The following is a 25,055-nucleotide window of genomic DNA, read 5'->3' on the forward strand; positions in this document are numbered from 1 at the left end:
GAGCAGCCTGTTGTGTGGAGTAGGGAGGATCACCCTCCCCGGGTGGATAATCCGGGTCACCTGGCCCTGGTGGTGGCTCCTCAGGTGGGAGGATATAAGTTCACTAAGGTGCTCATGGATGGAGGCAGGAGCATCAACATCCTCTATTATGAGACCTTCCGTCGTATGGGGTTGATTGATAAGAACCTCAGCCAGTCCAATACTGTTTTCCATGGTGTGGTGCCTGGTAAGTCGGCTTATCCAGTTGGTAAGATCGAGCTGGAGGTGGCCTTTGGAGATGAGTACAACTACAGGGCGGAAAAATTGACCTTTGAGGTGGTCAAGATAAGAAGTCCGTATCATACCATATTTGGGCGGCCGGCTTATGCCAAATTCATGGCACGGTCGTGTTACGTATACTTACAGCTCAAGATGCCGGGTCACAATGGGACCATTACGGTTCATGGCAGCCGAAAGATAGCCTTGGAGTGTGAGGAAGGTGATGCGGCTTATGCGGAATCTGTTTGTGCAACAGAGGAGTTGAAGTTTTACAAAGACAATGTTGACCCAACAGATATGACATCTCTGAAAAATCCGACCACAGAGCATGAGCCGGCAATGAAATTTAAGTCAGCTGATGAGACTAAACTTGTTGATTTCGTTCCAGGTGACTCATCTCAGCAGTTCAGCATCAGTGCCAATCTGGATCCAAAATAGGAAAGCGTGCTCATCGAGTTCATCCGTGAGAACAGTGACATTTTTGCATGGAAACCTTCTGACATGCCAGGTGTACCTAGAGAACTCGCTGAGCACACTCTTAATATTGATCCGAAATTTAAGCCGGTCAGGCAATTCCTTCGGCGGTTTAATGAGGAGAGGCGGAAAGCCATTGGTGAGGAGGTGGCCCGGCTCTTGGCGGCCGGGTTTATTGTCGAGGTCTTTCATCCGGAATGGTTAGCTAACCCGGTGCTCGTGCTCAAGAAGAATGGCACCTGGCGGATGTGTGTGGACTACACGGACTTAAACAAGGCATGTCTGGCTGATCCTTTTGCTCTCCCCCGTATTGATCAAATCATTGATGCTACGGCGGGTTGTGAGCGCTTAAGTTTCTTGGATGCTTATTCTGGATACCATCAGATTAAAATGGCAGTTAAGGACCAGGAGAAGACAGCGTTCATCACTCCCTTTGGAGCCTTCTGTTATGTGTCTATGCCTTTTGGACTCAAGAGTGCACAGGCGACTTACCAGCGTTGTGTGCAGAATTGTCTTCATAACCAGATTGGGCGCAATGTTCATGCCTATGTGGATGACATCGTGGTTAAGTCCGGGGAGAAGGAGACCCTGGTCGATGACCTTAGAGAAACCTTTGATAATCTCCGGGTTTACAAGATGATGCTTAACCCGGCCAAATGTGTTTTTGGTGTTCCTGCAGGCAAGCTCTTGGGTTTCCTGGTTTCTAACAGAGGCATTGAAGCTAACCCGGAAAAAATCAAGGCCATCACCTCTCTGGCTAAGCCGGCGTGTATAAACGACGTCCAGCGTCTAGCAGGCCGCATCGCTGCTTTGAGTCGGTTTATAAGCCTTTTGGGTGAAAAGGCCATGCCACTGTACCAGTTGATGAAGAAAACTGATGACTTTATCTGGAATGATGCTGCTAATGCTGCTTTTGAGGATTTGAAGAGACAGCTGGCTGAGCCCCAGTTCTTGCTGCTCCGATTGACAAAGAGCCCTTATTACTGTATGTAGCTGCTAACACACGAGCCGTCAGTGTGGCTGTGGTGGTGGAGCGCAAGGAAGAGGGTAAGGAGTATCCAGTTCAGCGGCCGGTTTATTACGTCAGTGAAATGCTCATCGAGTCCAAACAGCGGTATCCACATTGGCAGAAGCTTGTTTATGGTGTGTTCATGGCAAGCCGGAAGCTTAAGCATTATTCCCAAGGTCACCCCATCACTGTGGTTAGTTCTACTCCCCTTGGAGATATCATCCAAAACAGAGAAGCCACAGGAAGAGTGGCTAAGTGGGCTATAGAGCTTGGGCCTCATGGTCTGAAATACGTACCACGCACTGCTGTTAAATCTCAAGCTTTGGTGGATTTCATCAACGATTGGACAGAGATACAGGTGCCCGAAGAAAAGCCGGATAATACATATTGGACTATTCACTTCGATGGGTCTAGGAAATTGGAGGGCTCGGGGGCTGGAGTTGTATTGGCTTCCCCTAAAGGTGACAAGTTTCATTATGTGCTACGGTTGATGTTTCCTTGTACTAACAATGCGGCTGAGTACGAGGCCTTGCTCCATGGTCTTCGGATGGCTAAGGAGATGAGCTTGAGCCGGGTAAGGTGCTTCGGCGACTTAGACTTAGTGGCTCAACAAGTATCAGGCAAGTGGGATTCCAAGGACCCTCTCATGGCGGCTTATCGCCGTGAAGTTGATGCCATTGCTGGACACTTTCAGGGTTACCAAGTAGAGCACATCGATCACAGGAAGAACGAGGCGGCTGATGCACTAAGCCGGCTGGGCTCTCAGCGAAAGCCGGTGCCGCCTAATACTTTCTTGGACATCTTGCATAACCCTTCTGTTAAGTTACCTACAGAGGAAGACTTGGCTGTCCCTGACCCGGAAGCACAGTTGGTGGCGGCTCTTCACTTCACCCCAGACTGGACAGTATCATATTTGGCTTACATGACCTGGGGAGAGTTGCCTGAGGATGAAACTTTGGCCAGACAAATAACCCGGCGGTCTAAGTCAATGATAATTATCAATGGTGAGCTACATCGCCGCAGTGTCACTGGAACTTTCCAGCGTTGTGTTTCCCCTGAGGAAGGCCAAGATATTTTGCGTGAGATTCACGAGGGGGATTGTGGCCATCATGCCGGCTCAAAATCCCTTGTGGCCAAAGCTTTTCGTCATGGTTTTTATTGGCTGACGGCTCATGCTGATGCGGAAGACTTGGTCAGTAAATGTGATGGTTGCCAGAGGTTCTCGCGACGGGCTCATGTGCCGGCTCAGGAGCTAAGGATGATTCCAATTACTTGGCCATTTGCGGTCTGGGGGCTTGATATGGTTGGGCCTTTTAAAAGGTCCAAGGATAAGAAGACCCACCTCTTGGTGGCAGTTGACAAGTTCACAAAGTGGGTTGAGGCGGAGCCAGTTAGCAAGTGTGACGCAGCCACTGCAGTTCAGTTCATGAAAAGGGTGATATTTCGCTTTGGTTTTCCACACAGCATTATAACTGACAATGGTACCAATCTGTCTAAGGGCGCCGTGGAGGAGTTTTGTCAGCGAGAGCATATTCGACTTGATGTTTCGTCAGTGGCTCACCCTCAATCCAATGGTCAAGCTGAGAGAGCTAATCAGGAGATTTTGAAGGGCATCAAGCCCCGGCTTTTGGTCCCTTTGCAACGGACGCCGGGTTGTTGGGTGGAGGAGTTACCCTCCGTGTTATGGAGCATCAATACTACTCCTAAAGATCTACGGGTTGCACGCCGTTCTTCATGGTTTATGGAGCGGAGGCAGTCCTCCCTAGCGACATCCGTCATGACTCACCTAGAGTGGCGGCTTATGTTGTGGCGGATAATGAGCGGGCGCGCCAAGATGCTCTTGACTTGTTGGACGAACAGCGTGATGTGGCAGCAGCTCGCTCGGCGATTTACCAACAAGACCTGCGCCGTTATCACAGCCGCCGGGTTAAGTCCCGGGTCTTCCAGGAAGGTGATCTGGTGCTCCGGCTCATCCAAGATCAAACAGATGCACACAAGTTATCCCCGCCTTGGGAAGGGCCCTTTGTGGTCAGCAAGAACTTGCACAACGGGTCATACTACCTTATCGACGTTCGGGAGCACAAAGATTCACGCAAGTCGGAGGAAGAGACCCGTCGGCCGTGGAACATAGCTCAGCTTTGGCCTTATTACACTTGAGCCACCGGCTCTCACAATGTACATATTTCTATAGCCATGTATATATTATGTTAAATAATAAAACAGGACCTCTGTCCTTTTCTCCTCCAAAGGTAAACGTGTTATTTCCGTTACAACATCACATGGTCACTTGGAGGTGGATCCGGCTTATGATCGTATTCGAATCTAGCCGTAAACAATATAATCACCTGGGGGCTTCCTGTTCAAACATAGGTTGTATTCGAACCAAAAAGAACATAGCTGTCGATACCCACTTGATTGGCAAAGTGCCGAGCTCATTGGGGAGTTTTCTTTGATCATATTTGAATCATAGCTCAACCCCCTTTGGGAACCGACGTGGATCGTATTCGAATCAGCGTCGTTAAACAACTCTTAAGGTCATTTGGGGGCTTCCTGTTCAAACATGGGTCGTATTCGAACCAAAGAGAACATAGCTGTCGGTACCCTCTTGATCGGCATCGCCAAAGCCACTGGGGGCTATATGATCGCATTCGAATCTTAGCTTAACCCCTTTGGGACGGTTCTCTGGTCGTATTCGAACCGGAAGCCCCTAAGTTTTTGATCTTCTAACTTACAACAAGTTCTTTTGGTCACATCAAACAGTGTGCAAGGGCGGCTTTTACTTTGCTGACTTAATTTTGATTCACAACGTTGATAACACATAGTAAGTATTCTTGATGCTGGTAAACCGGAATTGGGATCTTCATCTCATTATTCGGGTTACATAAACCGGAAGTATACTTGAAGGCTTGTAAGTATGCTATTATGGTTACATCAAAGATATAATTGAGGGCCAGTCTTTGGTGACTTTTGTTCATATTCCGGGTTATATATATAAGGTCTATGATTCTCAGTGCGGTAAGCCGCCTAGAGACTTGTGACTTGTTTTCTATGCAGGATGGTTAAAGACAGCTATTCGAGCTTAAGGAAAATAACTGATCAATTATAACCCGGAGGAATAAGAAGAAGCAGCTTCAATGGAGTTAAGCATTCAACACGTGCACGCTGGCACGACAAAATTAAGTGTTTGTCCTACTCTATTACAAGACTCCCCGAGTCCAAAAGGTGAGGCATTGTTTTAAGGTGCAACCATGAGCCGCCTAAAAATCAAGGTGCTTGTGGAGTTGAAGCTTCCGGCTCATCCCTCTCCGCTCCTCCGGCTGATTCCATGACCTGGAAGGTTGATGATTTCCAGTCAATACCGCTCAAGGCTTCAAATTGAGCCTCGTCATCAATTAACCCGGCCGGGTCAACTTCTGGGGCGAAGGTGTGCTTACGCGTCGGAGGGATCAAGCTGATGGCTTCATAACATGGAGTGGGGATCCTCTGATTTTCCGCGTCATAGCCCGGCTGATACTTGGTAAGGTCGGTGTCATTCCCAATCAGGGTGGCCACCGGGCGCACGCTCTTCACACAGGCAGCAAAGTCTTTTTGGTCAAAGGGGGTGTCGTCTTCCTTCAGACTGGGGTATCCAAGAGCGATGTCGGCCGGGTCTAGCTCCGGAAGGAAAGCCTTGGCCCGGCTCAGAGCAGCTATAGCTCCGGCTCTTGCAGAGGCCCGTCTTAGCTCTTGGAAGCGCTGAGGAAGGACGGCCAGCCGCCTGAGTACATCCGCCAGGTGAGTCGGAACCTCGTTGGACAGAGCCACAACGGCTAACGCACGCTGTGACCCGGTATAGAGTTGCTCCACCAAGGTGTACACGGCCTTCAGCTTGGTCAGAACATTCTGGTTAAGGTTGGAGCTTCTGGGACCTGTTTAAACAAAGTCAGGTAAGCCGGAGACAGTAGGGGGCTTATGAGACATAAAGAATGAAAACTTGGTAAAAGCTTGCAGAATGACTTACCGAAGATTGCGGAGACCATCTGTGACACATGGCGCTTTAAGCCGGAGAGTTCGGCGGTTCTCTCAGTTAGAGCAGCCTCTGCTTTTTTGGCCCGGCTCAGCAAGGCGGTTCTCTCCTCGGCCCAAGTTTTTCTTTCTGTTTCAAATTTCTTCTTCAGTTTTTCCTGTGCAGCAACACTGAACTCGAATTTAGCATTGGCCTTCCGGGTCTCGGTTTCCTGAGTCTTCAGGCGGTTCTTCAGCTCAGAGATTTCAGATTCAAATGTCTTGCAGGCATCCTGTACAAATTCCGGGTTATAGTATGAGTGACTATTATGCAACATTAAAGTCCCAAGCACTTTACAAGCAAAGGCACTTGGCACTTGGGGGCTAATGTATGTTGAAAGATTCAATTGGAGATTGCCGGGTCATGAAGGTAAGCCGGAAGCTAAGTCTACAACGTACTCAATCATAAGTAATAGACTTGGGGGCTAGCATGGTAAGGTTGGCTATGGAGTAAGCAAGAGAGTTGTACCTCAGATTTTTGTTGTATCTGCTTTACCATGTCAATCTCCAGGTCCCGGCTGTTGTGCACCTGATTAACATAGCCGGAGACGATATCTCCAATGCTCAAGTTAGCATAGTTGGTGATATCCAGCTTGGCCCTGCGGCGCTCTAGCAACTCTTCCTTGGCAGAGCATTTAGCCAGCGCAGTGGGTCTCCCCGGCTCGACAAATTCCGTCCGGGTGATTACAACGTCCGGGTCATCGGTCGGCTGAGCTGGGCTGGGGATCTCCGGGTTAGTTGAAGCCTCTATGACTGGCTCGTCAGTTGGAGCGGTGGCTTCAGGAGCTGAGGCAGATGGCGGTTCTTGAGCTGAAGCTTCCGGTTCAGTCAGGACCGGCTCTTCGACCGGTTTATTCTTCTTCGCCCTCTTGCTGAGCTTTGCTTGAGCACTGAAAGGACAAGAGGTTAGTACAAAAGCATGAGTAAAGATAAGCACAACATAAGACGATCATCATTACCCGGGTGCGGTCTTGAAAGCCGGCAGGTTAGATATCATAGAATCACCAGAGGAAGGTGAAGTTTCCTGATAATTTGAATCAGAAGAATTGAACGGTTGACGAGTAACGCCCGCCAAAGGATGAAAAGGATATAAGTTGGAGATAACCTCGGTCCGGCGCTTCCTTGATGCTTCAGGTAAGCCGGAGGAGAGGTCTGCATCCTTGTTGGTCCGGGTGTGCCGCCGGCTCTCATGAATCTGTCGCTTCAAAAGAAATTGAGGATCTTGATAAGCTAAATGATGTGAAAATCTTACTTTCCGGGTTACTCTTCGGACTTTCAGCCTTGGCAAGGGCTCCGAGTCGGAGGAAAGTGTAGTTACCTCTTCAGTCACTGGGTTACTCGCTCCGGTGTCCTCCTGCTGATAATCAGTATCGATAAGGCGGATAGGAATAAATAAGAAACAAAAGAAGAGCCTAAAGAATCAAGGGTTACCTCTGACTCGGAGCTATCACTTAGCTGAAGCAGCTCTGAGGCAGTAGGCCTGCTTCCCTTCTTGCGGGGAGCGGCTCTCCTAGCGGCTTTCTTAGCCTTCCTGGCTTTTTTAGCCGCCTCATGGTCATATTTGACCTTCCAGAACTTGTCATTAGCCTGAAAAATACAACAAAGATTTCTTAAAGTTCAGATGAAAACTATTAAAAGTAAAACCAAGGTGTTCAGGTCAGTGGCTTACCGCCGGAGCCGGGTTAGCTTTGCAGAAGGGGTCTAAGCCGGTCCTCCCACAGTCGGCTAAGCTCTCATTCAGGAGAGACTTGGTCATGTCGTCCACGACGTCCTCGGGAATCGTTGGGGCTGTGCCGCAGAGGGTCATCCTTCCGGCCCGTGTAATCACACATTAAGCCGGGGCGACGGCTCAAGGGGATCACCCGCCAAGAGATCCAGACCCGGACCAGATCAATGCCGTTGAGGCCATTTCCCAGGAGAGCCTTGATCTTATTGATGGTGGGGATCAGAGGTTGATGCTCAGCTTGAGATAGTTTGTCTGGCAGGGGGTGATTTGGCTCCAGACGCAGGGCACGAAAGCCGGGCAGAGGGCTCTCGTCAGTCGGAGAAGTATCCTGGCAATAGAACCATGTCTGGTTCCAGTCCTTTGGATGGCTTGGCGGCTCAGCGTAAGGAAAGAGGCAATCTCTCCGTCGTTGAATGGAGATTCCACCAAGTTCCAAGCTCGGCCCGTTGGCGCACTCGTTCTGGCGGTTCAGATAAACAGCTCCCTAAAGAGCAGTAGGCTGGGCTCTTCTCCAAGATAGACTTCACAGAATACTTGAAAATTGCAAATATTCGACACGGAATTGGGTCCTATGTCTTGCGGCCGCAGATCAAAGAAGTTCAGAACCTCTCTAAAGAATTTTGAGTCGGGCGGTGCGAAGCCCCGGCTCATGTGATCAACAAATATCACCACCTCGCCATCTCTAGGTTGAGGTCTTTCCTCTGACGAGTCAGGAGCACGATAAGACATGACCTCCTTCTTGGGCAGGTAACCCGTCTTCACGAAATCGGCTAAAGTGTCATCAGTAACATTGGATCTCATCCAGTTGCACGTGATGGGTGCCTTGGGAGCCTTGGGTGGCATTGTGAAAGATGAAGCCTATGACAAAAGGGAAATGTCCGGTTCAATTATAAGCCGGAAGAAATTTATAGTTCAACACTCAAAATGGCGGCTTATGAAGGGGCCTAATGACATATGGCTAATTGCGTCGGGTTATCTAAGCCGCTGTGGGTGTCGTGAGTAATTCAAGTTGTCTACAGTTTGATCATAAATGAGCCGGAAATTTTATAGCGCGTGGCCTCTTTTAAGCCAGAGATATGAGCCGCCATAGCTAAACAGATGCAATTTTTGACTAAGTGTGGCGCAAACAAGTTTCACAGATTGCAGTAATTATTTTGGATCAAACGGTCGGCTAAAAAGAAAATTTCTAGACCTAGAAAGCTGATACTAAGAAGTTCATGGATTCAGAACGAGATCTTATTGCAGACAAAGGGGATCTACTAGCATAAAAATGGATGCGCAACAACTATCGCAGGAGCTCCGTACTACTTTTGGATCAAACATGACTGTAGTGGAAGAACTACAAGGAACTCGAGAAGAACAGCGGAACCCTAAATGCGGATCTACGGTGGAGAGGTGCAGGGACTTACCGGTGCTGAGGAGTTGCGGAGGTCGCCGCCGTTTCTCTGGACAGGTCAGGGTGATGCAGCGGCCGAGGTTGACGAAGGCCAGGAGAGCGGCGGCGGCGGAGCTCGAGCGGCAGTACAGTAGCGAGAGGAGGAAGACGATGGAGGCGACAGGTGAAGGAAGGCTCATGGGCCGGGCTTATTTATAAGGTGCGGCTAGTAAGTGGGCGCGAGAAACGAGGAGACCACGGCGTGATTATCTCACCGCAGAAGCGCCTCGATTTCCGGGATGGCCATTAAAGATAAGATCCGTTGGAGTATAACAGAATAAAAATGGACTTAATGGAAGATGACGTCATGGCGGGTTACCAGGAATCCAGAAGATGACGTCACGGCGGGTTATAACCTTCGCAGACCATAAGCCGGAAGATTTTTTTCTCTCAAAGGAATTGAAGATTGACATGAACCAGTTCAAATCAATCTGGGGCCTAATGTTGAGGATATAACCATTAGAGTCACCCGCCCAGGAGGGGCCGAGTTACGTCATAATGGTCATCACGCGAAGCCCAGTACCAAGCTTGAAGACGGCGGGTCAATAATGGGCTTAAGACCCGGAGATGGCTTAAGGCCCGTAGTGATAAACCGCCATATGGCAAGACTTGTAGTGTAAGGCAAGAATAGCTAAGAGTCCGAGCCGGACACTGTTATGAGCCGGCCGGGACTCTGAGAGCCGCTGGGCGTCAACCTCTCTATATAAAGGGACGACCCGACGGCGGTTTGGGGACAAGAAAGACAAGATCGATAACCAGGCAGGACGGTTTAGCTCCTGGTGGTCGAAACCCTAAGCAATACAATCTCAAACTGCACGTAGGCTTTTACCTTCACCGTAAGGGGCCGAACCAGTATAACCCTCGTGTTCCTTGTCCTGCTTAACCCCTTTAAGCTTCCTAGCTGCGATGGCTCCACGACTAAGTCCTAGCACGAGGACATCTGACGTGACAATTCCACGACAGATGCTTTTCGAAGGTTGAGGTACACGATTTCCGAAGGTTTCTTGGTTATGTGTTGACGGATGGATACAGCTGGATCTAGGGATTGTTAGTTTGGGTGATATATTTTATGTCCCCTGTATCCCCTACACCAGATTGCATAACCAGAAAGTTTTGGGAGTTTATAGGTGGGATTCAAGTAGCTCTTAGGATATCTTTCCGACAGATGCATGATGTGAGATTGGGGTTCGACGTCTAGTGGTCCGCCTTTCCACGGTTGGTTTTACAGTGGTCTCGTAGTGTCTTAAAGAGTCCTTGGCTATGCCGACTCGGGGACGCTTCGTATGTCATGTGCACTGCCTTGTACATGATGGTGCTGTACGACCGAGCCCGTGTGGGCCCCACCACGAAAACTTCGGACGAAATCTCTATCATATGTTTGTTCCGGCTTATTCTGCAAGCCAATCCTTTGTTTTGTTTTGTTTTGTGGTATTCGAGTTGCTTCAATGCCAAGTGTTGATTCTATACCTTATTCTAAGCGGTGTTCTCATATTTCTATGTGGTTGCTAATCCTTTCGATCATCGAGGTTGTCATATTAAATTTTTTTTCAACCGGCGTGCTTCTCTTCAAGTGCATCCAGTCATCCCAACATTCACAAGATCAATTCTAAGTTTTCTCAACGATATCCATTCCATCTGCCCAAGTTGCCTTGTTTTCCCGCCCTCCCACCCTTTTTCTTCAAGGACTCAGATTTCTTAATCAAGTATCCATCTTATAGATGGGAAGTCTCTCCATTCTTTTCCGTCAATGTTCTTATCCGGTGATTTCCCATGAAGATACTAACGGAGCTTCAAGTTTATCATTCTTTGTTCTCTTATCTTCCTCGGTGGTTTCAATGCAAGCTTTCGGTGTTGATCGTATCCTTTCATCGTTTCAAATGTTTTCTCATGCCGGTGCACCTCTTAATCTTCCACCTCTTGCTATTCATGTTTATCTGGAGTGCTGAAGGTATCCCAGAGGATTCATGTTTCTATTCTTAATCCTTTCTAGCTATTTCGAGATCTTACCTTATTCAAGCCATTTAATTGAACCGACGCAATCTCTCTTTTAAATCGTTCAACGGTGTATATGTTGAGTGGGACCTAACCCACAGGGCTTTTCCCAGGATCTTACCTGACTCTTCTAATTTTCCCGGAGCTATTCACAAATTCATTTCAAAGTTTGACGTAAGAATGAGTTATCATCAGTCAGATGTCTTTTTCTAAGATCTTCCAAATTCTTTTCATTGTTGGTTCAACCTTTCTTATTTTCATCCCGGAGTATCTCAACAATTCATGGTGGTGTTTCTCGTCATCATTCTCAACATTTGAAGACCGAAGAAGAGTTCCTCTTCAATCTAATCCGTTCTCTCAAAGATGCGTGGTTCTAACTTGTTGCCGTCCTCTCATAATTGTTTTGAGTGTGAGAATTCTTTTCACCCATCCGGAGCAATTCAGGAGTCTTTTCAGTTTGATTCTTTGGAACTCATCATCTCAGAATTATTCATTCTCAGCTTTCAGCTCTCGTTCTCAAATTCTTCCAGTGCATCATTCAAGTATTATCTAGTCAGCTCGGGATCTCTGCGTTCACTTGTATCTAAATTCTTTCAAGTATCTTCGTTCATTGTCAAATTCTTCCCGATGTTTCTTTATCTTTTCTTCGTTCATTTTCAATTCTTACGGTGGTTCGTTCAAGATTTCTATTCCTTCGTGATCATATCAATTCATTCATTGTTTCCAAATCCTACCGGTGGTCCCATCAAGACCTTCCCAAGTTTGCGCCATATCTATCTTAATCCTTTCTACGAGAATAAGTAGTATGACAAATCCATTGCTTGTCATCAATTAATTGGTGAAGGATGAGCATAATGTAATTCTTATTCTTGTTTCATCGAGTAAATTCAATTCCTTATTCCGGAGGTTCATCAAAATTCTTGATTTCATTTGTTCATCTTTCTTTCCGGAGTTCCAAGTTTTCTCGGTTATATCATTTCAAAGCTTCATCTTATCACTGCAAGGCTTCACCTGGTGTTTTCAACTTCTCTTTCTTTCTATCATCCTTTTATTACCGGAGTTCTTCATGGAGTTTTTTTTCATGGTGGTTCATCAAGGATTTAATTCATTCTCGAAGTGTTCTCAAGATTCTTGTTGGAAGAGCTCAAATATTTTTCTTCCTGCATTCCAAAGTGCAATTCTTTCTCTCTTATCTTTTGAGGTGGTGTTATGTCATTCTTGATAATTTTCTTCATGTTTCATGATTCATAAGTTATCAAGAATGAGATATTTAAACCCATCGTTTCTTCATTGGAGTTATCTTGGGTTGTATTTCACCTAAAGCCTTACCTAAGGAATGTTGCTATTGTGGTGCTCATCAATGATCCAAGTTTTCTCCTATCCTCTCGGCGAGAGAAGTTTTCATCTCTTCGTTGATCTCAAGCAAGCAATTGTTTTCGTTAGTGGCACAATTTCACCTCAAGTTTTGAGATATCTCTATAAGCCCACGAAGATCATATCCTTTCTTTGTTGATTTTTCAACAACTCCGTTCTTCTCCGTTCTTTTCATTGCATTCTTTCATTTCTACCGGAGGCATTGTGATATCGCTCTCTTCGACCCATCTTCTCGTTTTGTCAAGATCATCTTCATTCCTTGCTTATCCTTTTAACCGGAGTGTGGTGTCATCTCTTCAATTTCTTTTCATCTTATCAAGTTTCCTTCTCTTTTTCAACCGGAGTGCTGTCAAAATTATGTCATTCTTGTTCCTTGGCTATCTCATTATATCGGTGTGGTTTCATATTCTTTTGGTTCGTTAAGCCCTTGTTTCATGTCTTTCAACCCACAAGGTTCTCATAATGTTCCTTGTTCTCCTTTTCTAACGGAGTGTTTGTAATCTCGTTCATCTCCGTTGTATTCTTTTCTAAAAATTGTTTAACCTCTCAAGGTTCTTTGGTTTCAATCGTTTGTCAAAGAAGCAACTTTGTTTTACCTTTTCCTCTTCCGTTTCCTCCGGTGCCATCCTAGATCTCGGGACGAGATCCTCTCGTAGTGGTGGAGTGTTGTAACACCCCGGATGTAACTTTCCATATTTGTAACTCCAACTCTTGCCATTTTCGGCTATGTGTTATGATATTCCCTCCGTGGTTGGGTTTTGTCTTTCGTTTTGCATTTTGTTCATGTCATGCATCTCATATCATATCATCATGTGCATCTCATTTGCATACGTGTTCGTCTCATGCATCCGAGCATTTTCCCCGTTGTCCGTTTTGCAATCCGGCTAACCCACATGCACCGCCCCCCCTCTTGTTTCTTTTCGTGAGCGGGTGTTGAATGTTCTCGGAATGGACCGAGGTTTGCCAAGTGGCCTTGGTATACCACCGGTAGACTACCTGTCAAGTTTTGTTTCATTTGGAGGTCGTTTGATGCTCCAACGGTTAACCGGGTAACCGCAAAGTCCTTTTGTGTGTTGCAGCAAAAAACCCCTCCAAACAGACCAAAACCCATCTAAGTCCCCTCCATGCTCTCGGTCGTTCGATCACGATCATGTGGGCGAAAACCGCAATCCATTTGGAGTCTCCTAGCTCCCTCTACCTATAAAAACACCCCCCTCCGAAATTTCGGATCAAACCCTAGATCAAATCGTCCTCCGCGCCGCCGGACGCGTCCACTCCGCGCCGGACGAACGTGCCGCCGCGCCCGCGCCAACCACAGCCTGCCACGTGGCAGCCGGCGCCGCCGCCGCCCGCTCGGCCCGTGCGGGGCCCTCCCGGCCCGCGTGCTCCGCCGCCCGTCCTCCGCCCGCGCCCGCCGTTCGCCGTCCCCACTGCCCGTCACCGCGGCCCCGACGTCCGCCGCCGCCTCCACCGCGCGCCCGGCGTGCCCCCTCGCCGGATCCCGCCGTTCCCCGCTCCGGTGTCCTCTCCGGCCGCGTCTCCCTCTCCCTCCTCCGGCCGCCGCGTCCCTCTTCTCTGGCGAGCTCGAGCCCGCGCCGATCCATATCTCGAGCCCGAGGGTTGACTTCTTCCTCCCCTCAATTTTCTCCAAGTCCCGTAATTTTTGCAACATGTAGCCCTGTTCATTGCATCATAAATCTCTGCATATAGCTCTGTTTCGTGCGTGTAATATATTGAAATGTTCGTCTTGAGATGCTCTTCATTTTGTTCCATTATGCCATGCTCATTTGTGTCCATCTTGTTGCCCAAATCTCTGGTGCAAGAGTGCTATATGCTGTTACCTGCTGTTACTTATCAGAACTTGAGGAATTGTTATTTTTGTTGCTTTTGACGTGTGCATCTTATGGGCATGAGCTCTATATGTGTTTTGATGGATGCCATGCCATCTTTACAGAGGTGTATGCCATGTATTTTTGTGATCTCTGTGGTCACTAGTACAAGCATGCAAATTAGGCTTCATGATGTTTCTGTTTTCAGGGACTTGGTAATTTCACTGTCTGTTACTGCTGTTATTTTGTTGCCATGTATCCATGTGTCTACAGAGAGATCCATGCATCTTTTGGGCATGTTCAGTAAGGATGTTTTGTAGATATGGTTGTGCTCTATCCATACATGCCCCTGTTTGCAATTATGGAGTGCCCTAGCATGACTCAATCGTGCTATACTTTTGCTATAAAATATTCCTGGCAGATTGCTAACATGATATTCAATTTTGCCAAGCTTATTGTAGTTGATCCATACATGCTATGTATTTGCTCTTGCCATGGATAGCTTCCTAAACATGCCATCTTTTCGTAGGTATGCTTGTTTTTTCATGCATTGCTTTGCGGTGAGTGAATCAAACTCACAAAGATGCCTCCATAATACGGTTTCTGCCATGCTCTGTTTTCTGCTAAGTCTGAAACCTGTTAACGAAAATTGCTATGTTTACATGGGTGCCATCATATCTTCTGATCCTTTTAGGCTCATGGTCAGTAAGGGACTTTTGTTCTATGCATTCAATAGATTCATGCCATGCCTCGCTTTACTATGTTAAGTTCCCACATCATGTTGTTTGCTTGCTCTGAATATTGCTACCTGATGCTGTTTATGCCATGTCCAGTAATTTCACCAAGTCTGTGATTCTGATATCTTTTGCACTTTTGTCATGCTTGTTTGAACCTGTTATGTTGTGATCTAGCCGTAGCTCAGTGTTCATCTTTTGTCAAGCATCTCCAGTAGATTACTGCCATATGTTTTATTGCTATGTTGGGGTGCTGTAGCATAGTTACTTGTTGCATTCTAAGTGCTATCATGCTATTAATCGCAGAATCGTGTCATTCTTGTTTTGCTTGCCATTTGCAAACCGTGCATCCGTTTCCGGTGATCTTTATATCGATTTCGACCGAAATCATCTCATCTTTCTAGTGGCATACTTGGTTTGCCAAGTTACTGCCTTGTTCATCCTTTTTCTTCCGGAGCACGCATATGCATCGCATATCATATCTCGCATATCATGCATGTTTTGCATCATGTTGCTTGTGCATTTCCCGTGATTGATTGTGGTTTCTTTGCTTGTATTCTTGCTGTGGGTAGAGCCGGGAGACGAGTTCGTGAACGAGGAACCTGTTGAGTACGCTTACGAGGATCAAGTTTTTGACAACTCTGAGAACCTTGCAGGCAAGATGACCATACCCTCGAAATCACTTCTATCTTTGCTTTGCTAGTTGTTCGTTCTATTGCCATGCTGCGCTACCTACCACTTGCTATATCATGCCTCCCATGTTTCCATGTCAAGCCTCTAACCATCCTTTCCTAGCAAACCGTTGTTTGGCTAAGTTACCGCTTTTGCTCAGCCCTTCTTATAGCGTTGCTAGTTACAGGTGAAGTTGAAGTTGGTTCCATGTTGGAACATGGATATTTTGGAATATCACAATATCTCTTATTATATTAATGCATCTATATATTTGGTAAAGGGTGGAAGGCTCGGCCTTATGCCTGGTGTTTTGTTCCACTCTTGCCGCCCTAGTTTCCGTCATACCGGTATTATGTTCCTTGAGTTTGCGTTCCTTACGCGGTTGGGTGATTTATGGGACCCCCTTGATAGTTCGCCTTGAATAAAACTCCTCCATCAAGGCCCAACCTTGGTTTTACCATTTGCCACCTAAGCCTTTTCCCTTGGGTTTTCGCGAGCCCGAGGGTCATCTTTATTTTTTAAACCCCCCCAGGCCAGTGCTCCTTCAAGTGTTGGTCCGAACCGAGTAGACTGCGGGGCCACCTCGGGAAAACTTGAGGCCTGGTTTTACTCGTAGGATGTCTCATCCGTTGTGCCCTGAGAACGAGATATGTGCAGCTCCTATCGGGATTTATCGGCACATCGGGCGGCTTTGCTGGTCTTGTTTTACCATTGTCGAAATGTCTTGTAAACCGGGATTCCGAGACTGATCGGGTCTTCCCGGGAGAAGGTTTATCCTTCGTTGACCATGAGAGCTTATAATGGGCTAAGTTGGGACACCCCTGCAGGGTATTATCTTCCGAAAGCCGTGCCCGCGGTTATGGGGCAGATGGGAATTTGTTAATGTCCGGTTGTAGAGAACTTGACACTTGACTTAATTAAAATCTATCAACCGTGTGTGTAGCCGTGATGGTCTCTTCTCGGCGGAGTCCGGGAAGTGAACACGGTTTGAGTTATGCATGAACGTAAGTAGTTTCAGGATCACTTCTTGATCATTTCTAGCTTCGCGACCGTTGCGTTGCTTCTCTTCTCGCTCTCATTTGCGTATGTTAGCCACCATATATGCTTAGTGCCTGCTGCAACTCCACCTCATTACACCATTCTTTCCTATAAGCTTAAATAGTCTTGATCTCGCGGGTGTGAGATTGCTGAGTTCTCGTGACTCACAGATTCTACCAAAACAATTGCAGGTGCCGACGATGCCAGTGCAGATGACGCAACCGAGCTCAAGTGGGAGTTCGACGAGGAACGTGGTCGTTACTATGTTTCTTTTCCTGATGATCGGTAGTGGAGCCCAGTGGGGTTGATCGGGGATCTAGCATTTGGGGTTATCTTATTTTCATTTGGATTTGACCGTAGTTGGTATATGTGTGGATTTTGAATGATGTATGAATTATATTTATGTATTGTGTGAAGTGGCGATTGTAAGCCAACTCTCGTTATCCCATTCTTATTCATTACATGGGATTGTGTGAAGATAACCCTTCTTGCGACAATACCACAATGCGGTTATGCCTCTAAGTCGTGCCTCGACACGTGGGAGATATAGCCGCATCGTGGGCGTTACAGCTATACAAGAAGCGGCTCACACGTTTGCCACTCAAAGAATGCCAAGACCCTATATACATCACCTGCAATTATATATAGCATTCTTCTTAGTGTTGTTACCTTTCATTTCCAATATTTCTTTTCTCAGTGTTATTACCTTTCATTTCCAATATTTCTTTTCTCACTGTTGTTACCTTTTATTTGCAGTATTCCTCGGTCAGTTTTACTAAGAAATATCTCCGCCGCTGTATTGACCCAAAGCTTTATGACTTGCCAATAAAATCTAGAGATGGAAATCCCTGCATCAAAGCCCGTCTAATCAAAGGAGTCAACAACAAGGCAAAAATTACTAGAGGCTGGGCAGGCTTCTTCCCCGCAGCTAATATGAAGGAAAGAGAAATATATGCCTTCGCCTTCAAGCGCAACTACAAGCGCTTGGGTCTCATCATGCATGCCCTCTGAGCATCGTGTTCAGTCTACTAAACTACGTAATTAGCCTATGAAGTTCTATGTGTATAGCTTCACCCTAAAAATCTGTTTGCTTTTGGCACTGGACTCTTTGGTCATCATGTTCAGTCTACTAAACTACCTAAATAGCCTATGAAGTTCACCTTTGACCAAAAGAATCCATTTACATTGCCCTATATATAATCGTTAATCAATATCCTAGAAGATCTAGAAGGGAAACTAATACTTTCTACAATCCAAGTTTAACACTATTATTGTACCCGCCATCATATCAACAATTGCTTACTTCCTCTTCTAAACATTCTGTTTTTTTCGTCTGCAAATCAATTTAAGTCATCTTACTATTTGTAATACAATCCTCATTGCATTATCTTTTCATCTACATCTCCTACTTACTCACAACTAACATCACTTCTAACTCGCTTCTTGCGCCATGGGCGCAACCGGGTCATCTAGTGGTTTGAAAAGGAGACACCAGAGGACAACACAAGTAGCATCACTCCATCATCACACTGCACAGCTGAAACTAACAACTACAGACAACTTGTGGACAAGACACCACAAAAAATACGAATACTTTTGAAATAAGTCTCATGCTTATAAAACTGATGTGAGAGGATCCACAACAGGCATCATACTGATGAGGATCAAAGTCAAACACATCAACAGCCATAGGCCATGAGACCGTTGGAATCCATTACATAATTTCTTGCCGCCTATCAAAGACTAGCGTTGGCACTTGCCATTCTGCTCCTACTACCTAAAGCACACTAGATAGAACTTCCTTCGTCTTTCGTCGCTTAAATGGTTACCAAGCAAAGAAGGATACCCAAAATGAAACAAGCCCCAACGAGAAGAGGGCCAAAGCAGATAGACCTTAACCTAATTCGGCTTCTGGGCTGTCCTGTGGGCATCTGATCAACTCCAATATGTTCACCACCTCACTCATGTCTGGCCTATTGGAGGGAACCTGAGAAGTACAAACTAAGCCAAGTTTCATGATCGGAACAGCCTCTTCCAGTGGGAATTTTCCGCAGAGCTTCCCATCAACACACTCTTCCACTTTGCCTTCATCCAAAGCAGCCCTCACCACATCACACAGTACAATAACATCATCTTCCATGTACTCCACTGGTGCCCTCCCTGTCATGACCTCCAGCACAAGAACTCCAAATCCATACACATCACATTTCTCGGTTATCTTCACAGTCCTGCATGTAAATTCTGGTGCCATGTAACCAAGTGCACTCTGTACCTTGCTGCTTAGAACATACTGATCCAACATTGGCAGTAGCTTCGCCAATCCGTAGTCCCCCACCTTGGCCTCGCCCGAACCATCAAGCATAATGTTGCTTGACTTCAGGTTGTAGTGGATAATGTCATGCCTGTGGAGGTGAGCCAGGCTTCTTGCCATACCAAGAACTATGTCAAATCTTTCCTTCCATGAAAGGTAATTTGCATTGGAAGATTCATGAAGTTGTTTATGCAAGTTACCCCCAGACACAAACTCGTAGATAAGAAGCTGAAGTGATGGCGTCCAGTAATAGCCCATGAGTGCAACAAGGTTACGGTGGCGTAACTTGCCCAGCATCTTCACTTCCCTCTCAAATTCATCTTGAGATTTGACCAAGCTTGACACTGTCAGTTTCTTGATGGCAACAGGTTGGCCATCTCGGAGAGTGGTCTTGTAAACAGTGCCAAAACCACCACGGCCGAGCTCACAGTCCTTGTTCAGAAGAGCATGGGTACTGGCACTGAATTCTGGATTGCCTCCTCCAAACATGACAAGCTTGCCTGCATTCACGTCAGTTGTTGGAGACTGACTGAGATATCCATCTGAGAGTTCCAGCGCAGCAGCAGCAGCAGCAGAATGAGAGCCTGGGGCGCGAACTTGAAGGTTAAGAACTGTAATAGTTATGATACCAACAGCAATGAGAACAGCAGCACCAATTGCAACAAGGGCTGAGATGCTCAGTATGGTTTTCTTGTGATGGAGCCCCCCAGGCACAGGCTCTTTCTGTGCTAGCGGATTGGACGAAGAGTCTGGATTCAGTACAATTGGTTTTGGTAGTACGCCAGGACAAGATGAGTTGAGCTTTGCACCGCAAAGGCCAGGATTGTCGGACACAGATGAGAGGGAGATAGTGTCAAAAAAGCTACCAGGAGGGAGATCCCCGGAGAGCTGGTTATGTGAAATGTTGAAGCGAACGAGGTGGGCAAGGTTGGAGAGCTGTTTTGGCAGACCACCCGTGAGCTTGTTCCGAGAAAGATCAGCAGTCTGAAGGTTGGTGAGATTGGCCATTGTTGCTGGAATGGCTCCGGTTAAACCATTGTGTGATAGATCCCTGCACATAGTAACCAAGCATACAAATACAATTAAAGGCAGAAATGCATGAACAACTCCAAATATCAGCCTAGCGAATCGAGTCGAATAAGAAAGAGGTGCGCTTAAACTTACAGTGACGTGAGGGCAGAGCAATCCCCAATCTGGGGTGGGATTTCTCCAGTGAGGGAGTTCTTGGCAAGGCTCAGCACTTTGAACGACTTCCCTCCAATGGTAGATGGAATGCTCCCATTGAGCCTATTGGCACTCAAATCAAGCAGCTCCAGTGACTTCATCTCCACAATGCTGGCTGGAACACTCCCAGACAGCGAGTTCCAAGACATGTTCAGCGACTGCAAGGTGAGCAGTTGCGAGAGTTCGGACGGGATCCGTCCTGAAAACGAATTGCTTGACAGGTCCACGCCTTGAATCACAGAGGATGCATTCACAGGCACCATCACCACACCACTGAATGTGTTGTAGGACACCGACACCCATTGCACACCGGAAGCAAATACCCAGGTAGGCAGGCTGCCAGTGAGGGAATTCCAGCTCACGTCAACGTGCACTAGGCTTCTACATCCACCGATTGACTCAGGCAAGCCACCGGTGAACCCATTTCCGGACAGCCTCAGCTCCCTCAGTGACATGAGCCCACCAATTGACCCCGGAATCTCCCCGGAGAATTTGTTCCCCGACAAATCTAGCGTCTCCAGGCTCACCATTTCTCCAACCCAAGTTGGAACATTTCCGGTGAGCTCATTTGAGCTCAAGTCAAGGTCTGTGCAAGTGGAGAGCCTCCGCAGGGACTCTGGCAAGTTGCCGGAGAGCGAGTTAGAGCTCAGGTCCACTGACCGCAGCAGCGGACAGTCCCCAATGTCATCCGGGAGGCTGCCTGTGAGGCGGTTCCTCCGCAGGTTCAGCGCCCGCAGGTTGAACATCTTGCTGATGCCCACAGGCAACTCGCCGGTGATGGTATTGCCAGAGAGGTCCAGAGTTCGCAGCGCATTCAGGGACCAGATGCCGCTGGGCAGCATGCTGGCCAGGCGGTTGGAAGACAGGTTCAGAGACGCGAGCGTGCCGCACGCGCCCACATCCGGGGTGTCACCGGTGAAGGCGTTGTTGGCCAGGGAGACGTCGCGGAGGGCGTGGCACTTGCCGAAGAATCCATCCGGGATGGCGCCCGAGAAGGCGTTGGAGCTGAGGTCGAGCGACTGGAGGTCCGGGAGGCGGGCGAGGTCGGGTGGGATGTCGCCGGAGAAGTTGTTGGCGGAGAGGGAGAGCGACTGGAGCGACTCGAGGCGCAGGAGACCGCGTCCGAGCTTGCCGGAGAGGCCGAAGCCGGCGAGGTTGAGCCCCGAGACGCGGCCGGTGCGCGGGTCGCAGGTGATGCCGGCCCAGGCGCAGGCCCGCTCGTCGTCCTCGCTCCACGTCGCGAGGCGCCCCTCCGGGTCCACCACGTCGGCCTTGAACACAATCAGCCCCAGGACGTCGTCGTTCAGCGCCGCCGCCAGGCCCGCGCGGCCGCCGCCCTTGGCCTCCGCCAGGAAGACGAGGTGGACGAGGAGCAGCAGCACGAGGGACCGCATTGCTGCGAGTTGGATCCCAGATGGCAAGGCCCGGACAGCACGGCAGCAAGAAGTGAGGGCCTTTGTGGGCTCGGAAGAAGGAGGAGACGCCCCCAAAATGCCGCAAGAAGGCGATTCCGGAGAAGCGGATGAGCTAGGAGAGATGGGATTCAGTCAAATCTGCAGCAGAGGACCTCCAGGCTTGGGACGCCGCCCTCCCCTCCCCTCCCCTCCCCTACAAATTCAAACAGGAGAAGAAACCAAGTGTAAGTAATTGAGCTGCGGAAATTCGGACTCTAGGGAGTAGCCGAGGTGGGTAAGGACGTACCGGCACGGGAACCTCCGCCGTCTACTTGTAGGGCGCAGCCGCCTCACCGGAGAACGCCATTGTTGCAGGTCGGAGAGGAGCCAAGGGTTGGGGGGAGCGGCGTGGAGTGTCGAGTGAACCGTGGTGGTATATGTTCGTGACAAAAGGAAAAAAGGCGAGGGGGAAAAAGCTGCTGCAACGCAGGAGTGATCGGACGGCCATGCGCTGCTGTAGCACGCCATCGAGGGTTCGGATGGGCCGGGCGCGCGGGCCAAAAGTTTGTGCGCTGCGTCGGGCGGGGGCGCTTGGGCCGTGAGTACGGACCGAGAGCGGCTTCCCGAGCCCGACCAAGAAAAAAAAAATAGGCTCGGAGTCGTCGGCGGGGGGTGCACGGTTCGAGGCTTGGTGAACCGCACCCGCGCGACTAGAAAGAATCTCGGGACTTTTCGGTGCTTTTGAGGTGGACGGAGCTGCATTGGATTCTCTCCCAGAGGCGTCAATGCCCGTTTTCATCTTTGCTTCAAGATCAAAAATCAGCACCTCCAACCGCCGCGACTCGCAAATTTCCTCCCGTTTTTGTTCCAATCTAAGGAGACGGATGCAGGAGGCGCCATCTAATGCTAGCCTAAATTCTTTTTCAACCAATCGAATGAAATTTATGCAAACACGGCCGGATTTCATACAAACATGACGAATTTCATGCGAACCGGACGAAAACGGTTACATTTTAGACATATTTTAACTAAAACGGTAAAACTATGTGCACGTACGTCGTGCGGAGCTTCATTCTTACGACACGGATACACTACACTAGTCTACGGCTGGCCGCGACAGATCCTTTTTGTCTTTCTCATGTCCGCCAGCCCGCTGACCGGACTGTCGGAAGTCCCGGAGGCATATTCTTCCCTCGTGTCTTCCCTATGTCCGATTGGGCCGCTCATCGAAGGGTGCTTCCGTGGAGCCCAGACGGGTGTGCCCAGGATGGTCCGAGATAAAGACCGGGCAGGTCACCGGTTGTACAAGTCGGCGACGCGCCGGCGGTGGCCCCCCATGGGATACAAGCGGCAGCAGCCTCACATGTTCTACTTTTCCTCAATGATGGCGGCGGACGCGGACGTGCTGGCCGCCACCTCGTCCACAGTCACGCGCCCGACTTCTTTCTCTGTCTACGTGGTGCGGCTACGCGCGCGTCGACGGCGGATCGCGCAGTAGCAGGCACTGAAGGCGCGGTACGACGCACCGTCGTCGACAACAGCGACGATGCCCGTGCCGTCGTGCTCCCCACCATGCTGGCTTGGAGCAACTCGCCACTCATGCGCGAGCTTGGAGCGCCGAGTTGATGAACCACACGTCGGCTTGGGGCGGCAACTTGCTCCGTCAGGCCTGGAGGTGGAGCAGCGAGCTTTCTCGCCCGTATCCGGCGGGCTCGACGGGCCACCCGGTCGGCTTTCATGCCGTAGAACTGCTCTTCCGACTCGTTGGATGCCATCAAAATAGTGGAGAAAATGGTGGAAGGAGGAGATGGCGAGCAGGCGGAGTGGTGCAATTCTTGCCCGGCGGCTGGCATTGTTTAAATAGAGGGAGGACGGGAGGAGCTTGCCCGGCGTTGCTGAAAGGAACGAGAAGATGGGTCTAGAGGGGCGTGATTAGACCCTTAAACAAGCAAAAGTGGCAGTTTTTAATTTCTTTAAGTTAAGGTTGAGTTTGGCACAAGTTAAAGCACACACAATACATTTCAAGTAAGCATGACAAGAGTATAAGTAGCGGAAAAAGTAAAGCATGCAATTTGCAAGAAAATAAGAGGATGGGATTGGAGTATGCAAACACAATCGAGACGCGGAGAATTTTTGGCGTGGTTCCGATAGGTGGTGCTATCGTACGTTCACGTTGATGGAGACTTCAACCCATAAAGGGTAACTGCTGCGCGAGTCCACGGAGGGCTCCACCCACGAAGGGTCCACAAAGAAGCAACCTTGTCTATCCCACCATGGCCATCGCCCACGAAGGACTTGAAGGAAATATGCCCTAGAGGCAATAATAAAGTTGTTATTTTATATTTCCTTATATCATTATAAAGGTTTATTATTCATGCTAGAATTGTATTAACCGGAAGCTTGATACATCTGTGAATACATAGACAAAACACCGTGTCCCTAGTAAGCCTCTACTAGACTAGCTCGTTAATCAAAAATGGTTAAGTTTCCTAACCATAGACATGTGTTGTCATTTGATGAACGGGATCACATCATTAGGAGAATGATGTGATGGACAAGACCCATCCGTTAGCTTAGCATAATGATCATTAAGTTTTATTGCTATTGCTTTCTTCATGTCATATACATATTCCTTTGACTATGAGATTATGCAACTCCCGGATACCGAAGGAATACCTTGTGTGCTATCAAACGTCACAACGTAACTGGGTGATTATAAAGATGCTCTACAGGTATCTCCAAAGATGTTTGTTGGGTTGGCATAGATCGAGATTAGGATTTGTCACTCCGAGTATCCGAGAGGTATCTCTGGGCCCTCTCGGTAATGCACATCATAATAAGCCTTGCAAGCAATGTGACTAATGAGTTAGTTGTGGGATGATGTATTACGGAACGAGTAAAGAGACTTGTCGGTAATGAGATTGAACTATGTATGAATATACCAAGGATCGAATCTCGGGCAAGTAACATACCGATGACAAAGGGAATAACGTATGTTGTCATTGCGGTACGACCGATAAAGATCTTCATAGAATATGTAGGAACCAATATGAGCATCCAGGTTCCACGGTTGGTTATTGACCAGAGAGGTTTCTCGGTCATGTCTACATAGTTCTCGAACCCGTAGGGTCTGCACGCTTAACGTTCGATGACGATTTTGTATTATATGAGTTATGTGATTTGGTGACCAAATGTTGTTCGGAGTCCCGGACGAGATCACGGGCATGACGAGGAGTCTCGAAATGGTTGAGAGGTAAAGATTTCTATATAGGACGATAGTATTTGGACACCGGAAGTGTTCCGGGGGTACCGGGTACGTATCGGGTCACCGGAAGGGGTTCTGGGCATCCCCTGCAACTACATGGGCCTAATGGGCCAAGTAGGGGACAGGCCATCCCCTAGGGGGCTGGTGTGCCCCATGTAGGCCGAAATAAATGGGGAAGGAAAGAGGAGAAGAGGGAAAGGAAGGGGAGGGATTCGGCCTCCCCCTTCCTTCTCTCCTCCCTCCTCCTACCTTCCCCCTCCGGATGAATATGGAAGG

General features: G+C 48.3%; 2 protein-coding genes across 12 annotated transcripts in view; one reads left to right on the plus strand and one right to left on the minus strand.

The window, feature by feature from the left end:
- The window catches only part of LOC109771626 (uncharacterized), a 34,148-nt gene extending 16,097 nt beyond the window's left edge, over positions 1 to 18,051 (plus strand). For all 11 annotated transcript variants that reach the window (XR_006662672.2, XR_006662677.2, XR_006662673.2 and 8 more), the window contains one exon: positions 17,342 to 18,051. Coding sequence is in view for 8 of the 11 variants with exons in the window: in XM_073496638.1 (XP_073352739.1) it covers positions 17,342 to 17,596 (255 nt within the window). In the remaining 3 variants the exon portion in view is untranslated. The remainder of the gene's footprint in view (positions 1 to 17,341) is intronic.
- Positions 18,052 to 18,179: 128 nt separating this feature from the next.
- LOC109771624 (uncharacterized) lies at positions 18,180 to 21,977 on the minus strand. The gene is made up of 3 exons (XM_020330321.4): positions 21,822 to 21,977; positions 20,061 to 21,728; positions 18,180 to 19,947 (listed from the first exon to the last, which is right to left on the minus strand). Exons 2-3 carry the CDS (start codon positions 21,512 to 21,514, stop codon positions 18,480 to 18,482), a joined length of 2,922 nt encoding a protein of 973 aa, XP_020185910.1. The 5' UTR covers positions 21,515 to 21,728; positions 21,822 to 21,977; the 3' UTR covers positions 18,180 to 18,479.
- Between the last annotated feature and the right edge of the window lie 3,078 nt (positions 21,978 to 25,055).

This window comes from Aegilops tauschii, chromosome 4 (assembly GCF_002575655.3).
Source record: "Aegilops tauschii subsp. strangulata cultivar AL8/78 chromosome 4, Aet v6.0, whole genome shotgun sequence".
NCBI classification, from domain to species: Eukaryota; Viridiplantae; Streptophyta; class Magnoliopsida; order Poales; family Poaceae; genus Aegilops; species Aegilops tauschii.